We start from the raw sequence: 14,697 nt of genomic DNA, 5'->3' as shown, positions 1-14,697 counted from the left end.
CTGCATGTGTTCCCTCTCTCACTGGCTGTCTCTCTCTCTCTCTCTCTCTCTCTGTCAAATAAATAAATAAATAAATAATCTTAAAAAAAAAAAAGAATGGTTTGCTACCTTTGAAGATCAACTGATACATGCTCAGTTCAACATGAAACTGCTTTACTGTTACTAGATAAAATCTAATCAGGAAAATAAAACTGCTATACACACACAAAAAAATCATACGTAATCTAAATCCCAACAGGAATGACCACTGAATTGACTTTATGGGCACTTCTTTCCAATTAACATGGAAAACTGAGATGCTACTCTAAGCAGTTGCAGTTTACCAAGTTTTGGACCATCAGGGTATCTGCTCCCCTCCATTAGTATAGATATCAAATGTACAATACAATTTAGAAAGGGTGATAATATTATGAGGCTATTAGGACTTTTAAGTAAGGAGTTACTCTTAACATTTCTATTACTATTATTTACTTAACTAGATACCCAATCCTATTCCAGATAGCATATGCTCATAAGGATTCAGAATTTTTTTTTTAAGATTTTATTTATTTATTGGACAGAGAGAGACACAGAGAGAGAGGGAACACCAGCAGGGGGAGTGGGAGTGGGAGAAGCAGACTCCCCACTGAGCAGGGAGCCTGATGCAAGGCTCGATCTCAGGACCCTGGGATCATGACCTGAGCTGAAGGCAGACGCTTAACGACTGAGCCACCTAGGCGCCCCCAGAATTATTTTTAAAAGAATCATCAGCCTTTAACTGCATTTATATAGACTCACTAAAGAAGAAAAAGTCCTTGAGTGTTTCTTATATTTCTTGGTTCAAAAAATACAGTTACCATGGCCTATCGGGCAACATGGAAAGTATGAGGAAAGCGTATAAATAGAAATAAGAGATTTCAGGGTGCCTGGGTGCCTCAGTTGGTTAAGCATCCAACTCTTGATTTCAGCTCAGGTCATGATCTCTGGGACGTGAGATCAAGTCCTGCAATGGGCTCCCCATTCAGTGCAGTCTGCTTGGGATCTTCTCCTTCTCCCTCTCAGCAACCCCCCCCCACCTCATGTGGGTTCTCTCTCTCTCATATAAATAAATAAACAAAATCTTTAAAAAAAAATAAGAGATTTCAGGCTTTGAACCTTATCTAAATCAGTCTTAAGAACTATAACAGTTCTTAAAGGGAAATGTTAAGATATCTTAATTGATTAATATATGTACCTTGCTGAGCTAGAGTTGATCTCAGCATCCCAGTCTTTGACCAGATTTTTATTTGTCCGTCTTCTCCAACTATAAAGGGAAAAAATAATTGATATTTTTATCTATAGGAAATAAATTAAACATTAAATTTGCATATAAAAATCAGTATATCTATATTAATACATATTTAAAATTCAGACACAGTTTACTCATTAAACGACAGTGCTTCATAATTGTAAAATTTAACTGAAATTACTTTGAAAAAATTTTGTCAGAGTAGGCTAACTTCCATGCCAAAAATTTTTATTTTTTCCTTTAATCTTAGAAGACTTATGAGTATATTATTCAAATAAGGCTTTCATTTTCACTAAAATCTCCATCCGAGAATTCTAAGAAATGTGCTTCCAGTGCAATAAGAGTTGCAGGCAAATTCCAGTGAGCTGGGGACTGAATGGAGTGAAGCAGCAGCCTTTTCTTTTGAACAGCTTGCCTAAAAAGGAGGAAGAAAGAATTCTCTAGAGAGAATCATTTGTTAAAGGCGGGATTTTTATTTCATTCTTCTCAATTTCAAGATGGATGACATCTAAATTCATTTATATGCTGAAAAAGAAACAACTGGAAAAGGACAAGTTGAAAAAATAGGCAGGAGAGGAGACAGCTCACTGAAGAAAGTCCTAAAGAAAGGGATAGGTTGGTGGTTTGATTACATATCCATAATCTTTGTTACTCCTCCTTTTGATGGGTGGAGCTTAATTTCTCTCTCCTTTGGGCTATAGTGACTTGCTTCTAATAGAATAAGCTAGAAATGATGGAATATGACTTCCAAGGGTGGGTCATAAAATATATTGTAGCTACCATCTTTCTCTCTCTTGGATCACTCCCTTATGAAGCCTACTGTTTGGTTGTTACAACATTCAAGCAGCCCTACGGAGAAGCCCATGTGGTGAGGAGCTAAGGCCTCCTGCCAATAGTCAGAGAAGAACTATTGGCAGTCAGAGAAGAACTAAGACCTCTTGCCAAGAGCATATGAGTGAGCCATGCTGGAAGCAGAACCTCCAGCCTCAATCAAGCCTTCACATGACAGCAGCCCTATCCAGCATCTTGAGTCTGAGAGAGACCACCCAGCTAAATTAAGTTGTTCCCTGTCCCATAGAAACTATGAGATAATACAAGTTTATTATCTCAAGCCATTACCTTTGGGGATAATTTGTTAGACAACATTAGATAACTAATACCATAGATGAAGATGAGAATGCTTATGAGAATAGGGCAGGAGATGGGGGAGTGATGGAACAGGGGTAAATGTCAGTTAAATAAGACTATTTTTAATTTCAAAATTTTAAAGAATTACAACTTTTATTTACTCCATAACTGACCATTTCAAAAGCCGTGACAGAACATTCTCTGTAAGTCATATATGAAAACTAATAACTAATATGACATTCTGAATTATAACATCATCTAGCAGCCTAGTTCAATACTGTGCCAATTATTTGCTCTTGGACAATGAAAGACACTATTACTAAAGATAAATATTCTGATTCTGTGAAAATTTCTCTTTAAAAAATTCATTTAAAATGTCATTTTTGCAGACAACTTACCTGTAACTAATGCTGTTCCTTCATAATTCCATCTTCCTGCAAGAACTGCTCCGCAGTGAGCTTCTACACTTTTTTCCACTCTTCCTAACTTAGAGATCAGATGAAATTTACCTAAAAGAAATTATACTTGAGAAATCTATTTGAATTTACTCAATCAACAAATATCTGTTAACAGGCACCTACTACTAGACTAGTTAACATAGTGCTAGGCACTGGAGACCTAAGGACAAATAATATTCCTACTCAAATAATTGTTCCTACTGTCCAGGGAAAAACAAATCTATTGGAAAATAGGCACAAAAACAAAATTATAAAGTCTTGAAACAAGTGGTGTAATAGAAGTATGTGTATGATGCTATGATAGATCAGAGGGACAATCAAACTCCACTGGGATATGGTCAAAGGGGGCCAAGAGAAATGTCCAGAAAGCTTTTTAACCAAGCACAGTTTTGTGGTCTTTTTTTTTTTTTTTCTTTTTGCAGGCTATAGAAAAGCTGGGAAGTATGGAAGACAGGAACCAGGACAGTTAAATGGTGTTAAAAAATAAATTGAAGCAGGGGCACTGGTATGGCTCAGTCTGTTAAGTATCCGACTCTTAATTTCAGCTCAGGTCATGATCTCAGGGTTGTAAGATCAAGCCCTGCATGGGGCTCCATGACCAGCATGGAGCCTCTTAAAATTCTCCCTCTCTGCCCCTCCTCCCTGCCTCTCTCATGAAGAAAAAAAAAAAAAAAAAAAAGATTCTCTCCTTCCCTCTGCCCCTCCCCTCTTCTCTCCCTCTCTAAAAATAAAAAATAAAAACATAAACTGTGGCCTAACAAAAAATTTTAAGAGTTTATTTGAGCAAAAATCTTCCAAATGGGCAGCACTAAACCAAAAGTGGTAAAGAGTGTTTCACCAATAGGAGCTGAGGAAGAGATTTTTATAGAGAAGAGGTGGAAGCAAAGTAAGGAAATCATTGATTGACTATAGCCTAAGGCCTAGTTGGCTGTTTATGACTGGTTGTCCTTAGGTTTCAATTTCAAAACTTTGAGGTGTTTACAGACTTCAGATTTTCATTTGCTCACGCTGGCCAAAGGCATTAGGGCCACCTCTGTTTAATGGCCCTGTTGTTTAATTAATTTAACAACTGATAATTCCAAATTTTAAAATAATTGCCTCATACGATTTTACACTGTGCCAGGCACTAGGTAGACAAAAAAGAAGCAGGCTACTTGATTGCTGTTCTCAAAATTTTCACACATATATAGTTAAAAAGCACAGCTTTTTAAACTTACAACTTTAAAGGACCTAAGCAAACTAAGAGATGTCACGGGGACAAATCAACTGTGCTAGGAATAAGTGCTATAGAAAGCTGAGCTGTGTGGCTCAGTTAAGCATCTCAACTAGGGTCATGATGGCAGGGCTTTATTTATTTGAGTGAAGGAGAATGCGAGCGAGAAAGAGAGAGAGAGCGCGCGCGTGCAAGCATGAGAGGGGAGAAGGGAGAGGGTCAGAGGGAGAAGAAGACTCTCTGCTGAGCAGGGACCCTGGTGTAGGACTCAATCCGGGGACCCCAGGATCATGACCTGAGCCAAAAGCAGTCGCTTAACCAAGCCACCCAAGTGCCCCAATAAAATCTTTAAAAAAACAAGAAAGAAAAAAAGAAACAAAGAAAGAAAGAAAGGAAAGAAAGAAAGCAAGCTGAGAGATCATGAAATAATGTGGGTTTGAATAATCATGAAATCTAGTAATACATAGCTCATAATAATTATTTTAATTAAGTACAGTAAAACTAGAAACTTCCCCCAAATCTATCTATCTATCTATCTATCTATCTATCTATCTATCTATCTATCTATTTTGTAGTAAAAAAATCATGTGGCTAATTCAAATTTTGACTCAGAGAATTTACTTTGCTTGAATTCACTTTTAACTTAAGGCTTTTCAAGACTGTCTTAATATCAACAATTCATTAAAAGTTTTTCCAGGTCAGGGGCACCTGGGTGGCTCAGTTGGTTAACCATCTGATCAAGCCCCCCACCCGGCTCCCTGCTCAGTGGGGGGGAATATGCTTCTTCCTCTGCCTCTCCCTGCCTGTGCTCTCGCTCTCTAAAAAATGAGTAATATCTTAAAATGTACATCAGATGCTTGAGATGGCTTTAAAACATTTCTCTGGAAAACTCTAATACAGATGGCTTTGAAACATTTAACACCTAGCACCCTGTGGTTATTTCACTAACCATCTACCCATTTTTAACAAAAAGTCATTCCCTCTTTTTTACACAGTGCACATTATTTGCAGCTCTGTTACAGCATTTTTTATTGGGCTGTGATCTGTCTCAGGTCAGGGAACCATGTCTTAGTCATATTTTTATTTGCAATAGTGCTTTTACATAATAAGCATTTATTAAATTTGACCAACTCAGTAACCATCTCCTAACCAAAAAAAAAAAAACTACACTGACATTCTTTTTTTTTCTTATTCTATCTAATAGCTTTCTTTTATCATCATTCATTTTCTATGCCCTCTTCAATAAACTACCCTTTTCCTTCATCTAACTACCCACTAGCAGCAACTACTTTTCCTCATACCTTCCTTTTAACTTTGTATTTATCGCTGGGTCATTTTTGAATGTAATAAGATTACTTTGAATTCAACTGTTATTATTCTCTTCATGAAGCTAACTTGAAATTAACTGGGATATACTTTTTTTAATGCATTGCTTTACAGAGAAAATGCAAGGGAGAAAAGAATCTCAAAAGAGGAAATTGTAAAGATGACATACAGTAAGTGGAAAGCTAATCCTGTGGCCATTGTTTATTTTATCGAGGTCTGTTCTCACTAAATGTTAGCAATTGCCTAACACAGAATATCCACATAATAAACAACTGTTGCATATAATGAATGAATCCATCACCAAAGAGATTAACCAAATAACTCTTAAACCAGAAATGAAAGACCCAGAAATTTCCTTTCAATCTATTCCACATTTGAGAAATTTTATGTATTTAGATCATTGATATTTCTTATCCTAAAATACTAATACTGATTTTCTGACAAGTGCTAAAATTATTCTTGCTTCCTATAACCTCACAGAAGACATATACTGGGACAACTAACATCAGCTCTTTGCATAGATTTGGCATTCAATAAATCTTTGGCCTTTGTATTTTGTCTGATAACAGATTATATGAATAGCACACCTAGAATATGCCATAAATATAAAATTATATATATCAAATATTTTTATTTTTTTATTTAAAAAAAAATTCTTTTAAGTAGGCTCCACACCCAATTTGGGGCTTGAACCCAGGACCCTGAGATCAAGAGTCACAAGCTCTACCGACTGAACCAGCCAGGTGTCCCCATATATCAAATATTTTTAAGCCCATAATTATCCATTCAACTATTTTGTTTCTTCTCTCCAAATTTTCTATAATCTTTTAGAAATGCAAGATCCAAACTAGAGATCAATTTGTTTCTAATTATTTTCTAGGGATGGGGTAGAGAAGAGAATATAATCAATATGGTTATATTACTGTATTAATTTACTCAACAAAAAAGTGGATTTGGATAACAAACCTGGATATTTACATTCTAAGGTGGAAAATTAACCTTTCGTTCATTAAAGAAAAGAAACTTTTTAAAAAGAGGGAAATGTTAAAAAAAGAGAAAAAGAACAGAGGAAACATTAAAATTATATAAAACATATTTCTTAAAGTTAGAAATGTCTTAGGAAATGTCCATGGAAACACGAAAGGGCCTGGAATAGGGTGTTAGGAAAAAGGACACATGAGCACTTTTGCAGACTGCTTAATAGCAGAAATGATTTGGCAGATGGTTGCAAAAAGCCAGAGATCTATAACCAACCACCAACTTATGATAACAGAAATGAACACACAAATTCTTTTTAAAGTGGGATTTTTAAATGGACATACTAACAAAAAAATAAGGGAATTATTTTAAGATACCTAATATAATGTATTTTAAAAATCATCTTTCAATAAATATAATTTAAGGAGTATTTAACAGCTTTACAAGAGATTTTAGGGGCGCCTGGGTGGCACAGCGGTTAAGCGTCTGCCTTCGGCTCAGGGCATGATCCCGACGTTGTGGGATCGACCCCCACATCAGGCTCTTCCGCTATGAGCCTGCTTCTTCCTCTCCCACTCCCCCTGCTTGTTCCCTCTCTCGCTGGCTATCTCTATCTCTGTCGAATAAATAAATAAAATCTTAAAAAAAAAAAAAGATGTTATACCAGAATTCTCCTAATGCATTTTACATAATTCAATTATTTTTTAAATGTAAATCTTTTAATACATTGTCAAACATCTCTTTTAAAAAGTAGTATAGCGCTGCATGAAATATTCAAAAAGAAGTAGTAATGTTGGAGAGAATTATTGGTAAGACAAAGCACTTGGCAAAAGTCTGTCTTACGTATTCAAGGACCTGCCACCAAATCCCAGGGATCTCTTTTGGAATGTTACCATTACACAGAAGAGGGAGGGGGTATGATGAAGGAACACTGGAAGAGTGAGAAGAACAAACTCAAAAACTGTAACCCTTCTCTGCCAAGTTGGGGGAGAAAAATCAAGAGGAGAAAGTTGGTGGCAACTAGAAATTTGGTGGCAACTCAATTTACTACTGAGCAGTAAATTAAATTTTGAAGAAAATTTTTTTTAAGAATTGGGTTAAGATCATACAAAATGAAAAAGTCCCAGAGTTCTGCTGTACAATACTGTGCTTATAGTTAACAATACCACACTGTATATTTAAAAACTTGTTAATAGGGTAGATCTCATGTTATGTATTTTTTTTAATCAGAATAGTATTTTTTTTAAGTATTGGGTTAACAAATAATATAGCTCTGATATATAAAATGACCTCAAGTGTTTATCTGACAGAAAACCCCTTCACCACCTCCCATTGACAACTACTTTCTTCTTCCTTGAACATTTCTTTGTCATTTCTGGGTGCTCTTTTCTATCCTATCCTTCCATTCCTTTTCTTTGTTCTATCATACTTTTCCCTCTCTTCCACAGGTTCCCAGATATTCCTCATCCTAGCTTAGAAGAAAATACTCAAGTACTGTGCTTTGGTTCTCACTTCTTCCCACATCTAGCTGCGGCATGTAATGTTATTTGTTTTATTCTACAGTAAACCTAAAAATAACATTAAACATTATAGTTTCTCAAGAGTCATAATATATTTATACTTATATATTTATATAAATCTTACAAATTTATCTTTTAAATTACATTTTTACATTAAAATGTTTTCCCTCACAGAAAGTGTTTTCTCTACAACCAATCTGAAATAGAGACCCAAGCAATGATTCTTTAGTTGAGTATAATTAAGTGATCTTAATTCAGAGAAACACTCAGACAACAGAAATCATCCAGACTAATTATATTTATTGTCCATATTCACCAGATAAAAGTCAATTCTTATATCCATTGAGTTTAAAAAGGAAAATGCAAAGAAAATATATGGTATGTCACCTTCTGTGTAATATAAAAGGTGAAATGAGAAAATATGCATGAATCTGTTTACTTTTGCCAAAAGAAACACAGGAAGGATAAACCAGAACCAAAGAGATTGTTTACCCACAGGGAGTTAATAGCAACAAGATGTATGGGATTGGCGGGTAGGAGTAATGACATTGCTCTAAGTATGCTTTTTAATATAGTTTTGTCTTTGTGGAACCATCCCTGTTAATGTTTTACAAGTTCAAAAAATATTCATATCAACAAGGATGGGGAGAATGGAAACCTTAAGTAGAAAACAAACATAAATAATACATTTAACTGTATTCTAAGTGAATAACGTAACAGTTATGGAAGGGGGATATACAAGTAACTTCTAAAGACAGGACTTTGACCTAGATATTCAGTATAAAGATAAAAACAAATATTAAACTCTAGTTTTTTGCAGTAGTATAGATTAGCCATTCTGAAACAACCTAATGTGTATTTTAGAATTGAGCAAGTGAGTAAATATATTGAGAATAATGGGAGCCAGGCTCCCTCACTGGTTCCAAGTGTGGAAAAAAGACTGGGATTAACCCTGTAATGTTGAATTGATGGCATCAGGATGAACTCATGATTTTTAGTATGGAAAGGAAGGAAGAAGAAGAGAAAGAAAGGAAAGGGAAGGAAAGAAAATGGAGGGACGAAGGGCAGCAGAAAAAGAAAAAGAAATAGCTGTAGATAAGTATGGGGGTTTTTTTGGTTTTTGTTTTTTTTAAGATTTTATTTATTTATTTGACAGAGAGAGAGATAGCCAGCGAGAAAGGGAACACAAGCAGGGGGAGTGGGAGAGGAAGAAGCAGGCTCCCAGTGGAGGAGCCTGATGTGTGGCTGGATCCCAGAACGCTGGGATCACACCCTGAGCCGAAGGCAGACGCTTAACAACTGAGCCACCCAGAAGCCCCTGTATGTTTTTTAATATACATTTATATTCCTATATCTTAGCTCTCTGGAAGGATCTAGAAGCAAACACACCTCACTGAAATGAGCTTTGCTAGCACTCTTATCTTGTTTTTAAAATACCAGAAAGTACCAAGAAAAGAGCAGGTCTCCTTGGAGAAATAGTTGATTTGGGGGACTGGGATTGGGAAAGCACAAGATAAGCCTGATACATCTCGTGCCAGGAAAGAAGTGCTCAAAAAATGATGAGGAAACATAACCCCACGTCCCCAAAAAAATTCGTTGGAGCTGGCTTGACGGGGCTCCATTGGCAAAATCTGGGACAATTTTCACAACAAAATCAAAAAATTATAGAAATAAAATAAAGAATCTATGAGTCTCATCTGACATAAGTAAACAAATAAATGGGTAGGAGAGGGGAGGCTCTTCTTTGCAGCAGAATAAAAATTCAATTCAGGGGCACCTGGGTGGCACAGCGGTTAAGCGTCTGCCTTCGGCTCAGGGCATGATCCCGGCGTTATGGGATCGAGCCCCACATCAGGCTCCTCCGCTATGAGCCTGCTTCTTCCTCTCCCACTCCCCCTGCTTGTGTTCCCTCTCTCGCTGGCTGTCTCTATCTCTGTCGAATAAATAAATAAAATCTTTAAAAAAAAATGCAATTCAAATTCAATTCAAAAGCAGAATACCAACTAATCAATATGAAAAGAATTATGGAATTTAAAAAAAAATCACCGTTTGGCAACCATCTGAGTAATAAATGATTCAGCTGAGTATCAACAATAGATGCTAAAATAGTGGATGGAAGTTTAAGGAGGAAGGGAATATTTTTACATAGTCTGAAAGTATCCGTTCACAAATTATTTATTAGAAGGTAAAAATAGTAACTTCACAGTGGATTACCTTAGTGAATACAACCTTTCAAAATAATCAAAGTTAACATCACCAATAATGGGTCACACCAGCATCATGAATCTCAGTCTGAAGCCCTAATTATTGCTGCTAAAATGCACACACCGAATCTAATTGTGAGGAAATATCGGACAAACACAAATTGAGGGACATTCTATAAAGAAAAAACAGATCTGTATTATTCAAAACTGTCAAGATCATAAAAGAAAGACTAAGGAGACTCTAGATTAAAGGAGGTTAGAAAGATAAGACAAAAGCAATGTGTTATTCTGTACCAGAAAAAAACAAATTTCTATAAAAGATGTTATTAGGACAACTGTTAAAATTTGAATATGAACTGTATATTCAATTTAACATCAATATTAAATTTCCTGATTTTGATCAATGTATTGTGGTTATATAACAGAAAATCCTCATTCTTGGGAAATGCACTGAAATATTTATGGTAAAAGGGGCATGTCGCACATCTATAAATTACCCTTAAGAGGGGGAAAAAGTGTGTGTGTGTGTGTGTGTGTGTGTGTGTGTGTGTGTGTGGTGAAGTGGGGGAGAGGGAGGGAGAGAGCCGATGATAAAGTATATGGGACAAAATGTTAAGAGGTAATGAATTTGGATAAAGGATATGCAGAAGTTATTTCTATAATTCTTACAACCTTTCTGCAAATGTGAAATTATATCAAAATTGAAAGTTTTTTTTAGAAAGTCAACCCTTGGGGCGCCTGGGTGGCACAGCGGTTAAGCGTCTGCCTTCGGCTCAGGCCGTGATCCCGGCGTTATGGGATCAAGTCCCACATCAGGCTCCTCTGCTAGGAGCCTGCTTCTTCCTCTCCCACTCCCCCTGCTTGTGTTCCCTCTCTCACTGGCTGTCTCTATCTCTGTCGAATAAATAAATAAAATCTTTCAAAAAAAAAAAAAAGAAAAAGAAAGTCAACCCTTCATTTTATCATCTGAGGTAAGCCAAATTCCACCTGTGGTTCACAGTTAATCTTCTAAGTCCAACTACTTTTACACAATATCTCATTTAATCAAGATTCGGAAAAATAAGGTTAAAAAAAACTATCTTAAGTTCTGTCTGTAAAAGAAGTGAAATCTGATTTGATACTTTGCCATGACATCCCTTTTCCTGTTCTGGTTACAAAAACCTGCTTCTCTTTCTCTTTCCTTTTCCATGGTGGCCTGAGGCCTGCTGTATTCAGTCCATCAGTGTCCCATTCTCTTGACTAAAGTGATTCTTTCATTGGCACATGACCCAAGCTCACCCAGGACCCTCTCTGCAACATGTCTGCAAGAGATACTGAGGAGGAAGCACTCTCTCTGCTGCCATTTCTTTTCTAGGATGAGCCTTGGGCTACCAGCTGCCATCGTGCTCACCTTGCAGCGAGAGCCCATTCAAGAGACAGTGAGAACAGGGGCCTAAAAGCAGCTATGCTTGAAGATCTACCCCTGGAGTTTGGTGAACCAAAAAACTCCATCTAGGCATAAGTTAGTCAAGTAAGTTTCCATTACTTTTGATGAATGCATTTTTAATTGACATGGTAGGTAAAGTGTAATACAGACAAAAACAGTTCAAGTTATTTCACTGAAAATAAAAACATTCCTTCAAAAAGTAGAAAAATCAAGCTATAGTCAAATTAAATAAATCTCCAACTCTGTTGAGTGGAAATTAACAAGTACTAGAAAATAAAGACAATATTTAATAGCTTACTAAATGTTGCATTATGCCCATATTTTTGGCGTGCCCATATTTTTTTAGTGTGGTTATGTTATAAAGTTAAATTTGAAGAAATTAGCAACCAAAACCGGTAACAGCTCAACAACTATTTGCTGTGAGATCACAGAAAAAGTAAAGCTGAAAGCTCAGATCAAATACCATGATATGCCAGCTTCACTTTCTCCCATAACAATAGCTTTATAGCCTATACCCAAACTAAATGACTACAAAGAATATGGATTAAATGTGTAGGTAGAGGTATGGAGATCTACAAATACCAGCTCTGTAATACAACCAAAAGCATAAGTCACACTAATATGTCTTTTAAATACAAAGATGAGCAGACAACATTTATTAAAAACTTACCATCAGAACTTGTGAGGACAAAGCTTTCTGCTTGAGTTTGTTTCTTTATGCCCAAACTTTTCGGAAACCAGTGAAGATCTATTGGGTAAATATCATCAGGAAGCTTTACTATTTGACTTGTTTCACTGGTTAACAAGTTCCACTTCACTATCTGGTGATCATCACTACATGAATACAGTTCTTCAGCAGTAGTCCAGCCCACACAACTTACTAATTCTTGATGTGTCACCATGTTAAGGAAGGAGACATAAAACACACAAAAACCTTAAATCTTAACAAATAAAATAATTTGCAGATGCAGATTATAAGAAAAAGATAAAATAGGGTCACATGTCTCAAGCTTCTAAATACACTTTTCATTTCATGACTTTCATATTTTTTCCATATAAAGGAAAACAAGCATCTATCAAGACAGTTGTAAGAGTGGAAAACAAGACCAAAAGAGGAAAAAAATAACGATCTGACAACATGAAAATGTTTCAATTGTGTTTCAAAAGATTCCATAAATAAGGCCAAAAGACACAAAAAGACATCTAACAGATCAAAAGGTATGAAAGGATATACACTAAACTGTTGGAGGATAGGTGAGAAGAAAAGTGAACTATAATTTCTAAATCTACATAGATCTATATCATAATAGAATAAATATGTATTATTTTGATAAGTTAAAAAAATCAAGTGTTAAAAGAAGACTGAAATCTAACAGAAAATACCTGCTTAAATTACACATTATAATAACAATTTACCTAGGAAAAAACCTACAGCTTAACTGCCAAAACTAAAATCTTACCAAATTTTTTGACATTAAACTCAGGAAACAATTCAATTATAATTTGCTGCACCTAAACAATGCCTAGCACTGGATAAGATATGAACCCTAAAATTTCTACTTTGTTTAACCCATTTTCTCCATCTCTGATTTATAAGGAGGATTTCTATAAATTGAGGTACTCGAGTAGCCCTCCGTTCCTCCATCAGAACAGGCTGCTTACCCTAGCAGAACTGTGTATATAGAGAAGGCATTTCAGTTTGTCATTTACTGGGAACCTTTTTCTTGCATGTATCTTGGTATCTATACTACCAGATCCTTCCTAGTCAGGTTGGTTGTTCTCTTGTTATTATTGTATAAACCTTTTACTTCCTCCTCTTTTCACTAGTGTTTTTTATTGGCTTATCTGAGCAATCAATAAACTCCAAGGAAAAAGAAACAATGTGCTTTAATTATTCTGGAATGTTCTAAGATTTAATATTTCAAAATGATAAATGAACCAAATTACCAAAAAGGAAAAGAGAAATTATAGAAAGATCTTAAGAGTCTGCAAAAATAGATAATAAAGTAGCATTGGAATATTCAACATATAATCTAAACAAAAAGACCTGGATATCATGAGACCATTATTGAGAAAATTGTTCCAATATAATTGCTATAGTCTAAACAATGCTAGGTAAAACCTAACATTAGAAAGGGAGAATGTTAGATAAAACCAAGAAAGGAAGAAAATACACATATACACACCCATTCCAAAACAAAAAACATGAAGTTTATCATTATATAAATTTCTAAGTGCACATTGTACGTGTGTGATGTATCTTCAACCTAATACGTCAACTGAGTATGGGAGAAATGAGGGGACTGACAGATTAAGAAAGTTTAAAAAACTGCTATTCTTCAACTTGAAAAGGTAAAAGCAGACAACAGACACAGTCAAAATCTGTAAGACTGTATAAATCAAAGAAAGTATATCTTCACTCTACAGGTAAACTAAGATAGTATAAATTCAAAAAATTTGATCAAATATCTAAACAGTGCTTTGCTATCGCTGATGAAAGACCACATTTTTCTCTATTTCAAACCTACGTTTTGTAAGATAAAATAAAAATGAATTATTAGAAAAATGATCTTATATTTGGGTGTTGCGACAATGTTAAACTGCTATAAAAATTTCTTACCTCTTACTTTCTAATTTCTATACTTATCCCTTCACAGACCTGCAACAGGCTACAGTTGATTCTTATAGAAGCACTAATCTAAGAATAAAGGTAGAGCGACCTGTCATATCTTCCTGACATATAATTGGGTATTCTAGCTAACAAAATATAGGGTCATGCATTTGAGTAAATATTTATAATCACTACCTTCCCACATGAAATAATAAAGGTCTGACTGCTCAGATTTCCCCAGCTTATCCTTCACTTTATCATGAGTGTGAAGAAATAGAGCAGAACACAATGAAAACATACTAAATCACACTAGCAAAGAAATTATTTGTGTTTAAAAAAAAAAAAGCTGCTCTTTAAGATCCTACTAAACAAAAACTGTGTTTTATGTACTTAAGCACAGTACTTAAATAGAGTAAGAAAAATGTCAATAAGAATTTGAAAGTAAGATTTAGAGCAAATAGTTTGCTTTGGAAAATTACCTGCAACACATGATCTCAAATATTTCAAAAACAATTTAGCTAAATTACCATTAAAAGAGTGGAAAAAAAAATCCACTAACTAGAATA

The 14,697-nt window shown here is 35.3% G+C and overlaps 1 protein-coding gene across 9 annotated transcripts in view; it reads right to left on the bottom strand.

Annotated features, from left to right (window-relative positions):
- The window catches only part of IFT80 (intraflagellar transport 80), a 123,146-nt gene that overhangs the window by 94,406 nt on the left and 14,043 nt on the right, over window positions 1-14,697 (bottom strand). For all 9 annotated transcript variants that reach the window (XM_034663717.1, XM_034663725.1, XM_034663704.1 and 6 more), the window contains 3 exons: window positions 12,191-12,412; window positions 2,794-2,904; window positions 1,214-1,282 (listed from right to left, as the gene is read on the bottom strand). In XM_034663717.1, the coding sequence (XP_034519608.1) occupies window positions 1,214-1,282; window positions 2,794-2,904; window positions 12,191-12,412 (402 nt within the window). The remainder of the gene's footprint in view (window positions 1-1,213; window positions 1,283-2,793; window positions 2,905-12,190; window positions 12,413-14,697) is intronic.

The sequence above is a fragment of the Ailuropoda melanoleuca genome, chromosome 1 (genome assembly GCF_002007445.2).
Source record: "Ailuropoda melanoleuca isolate Jingjing chromosome 1, ASM200744v2, whole genome shotgun sequence".
NCBI classification, from domain to species: Eukaryota; Metazoa; Chordata; class Mammalia; order Carnivora; family Ursidae; genus Ailuropoda; species Ailuropoda melanoleuca.
Note: the sequence above shows the minus strand (reverse complement) of the source record. Positions and strands in the feature narration are given on the sequence as shown.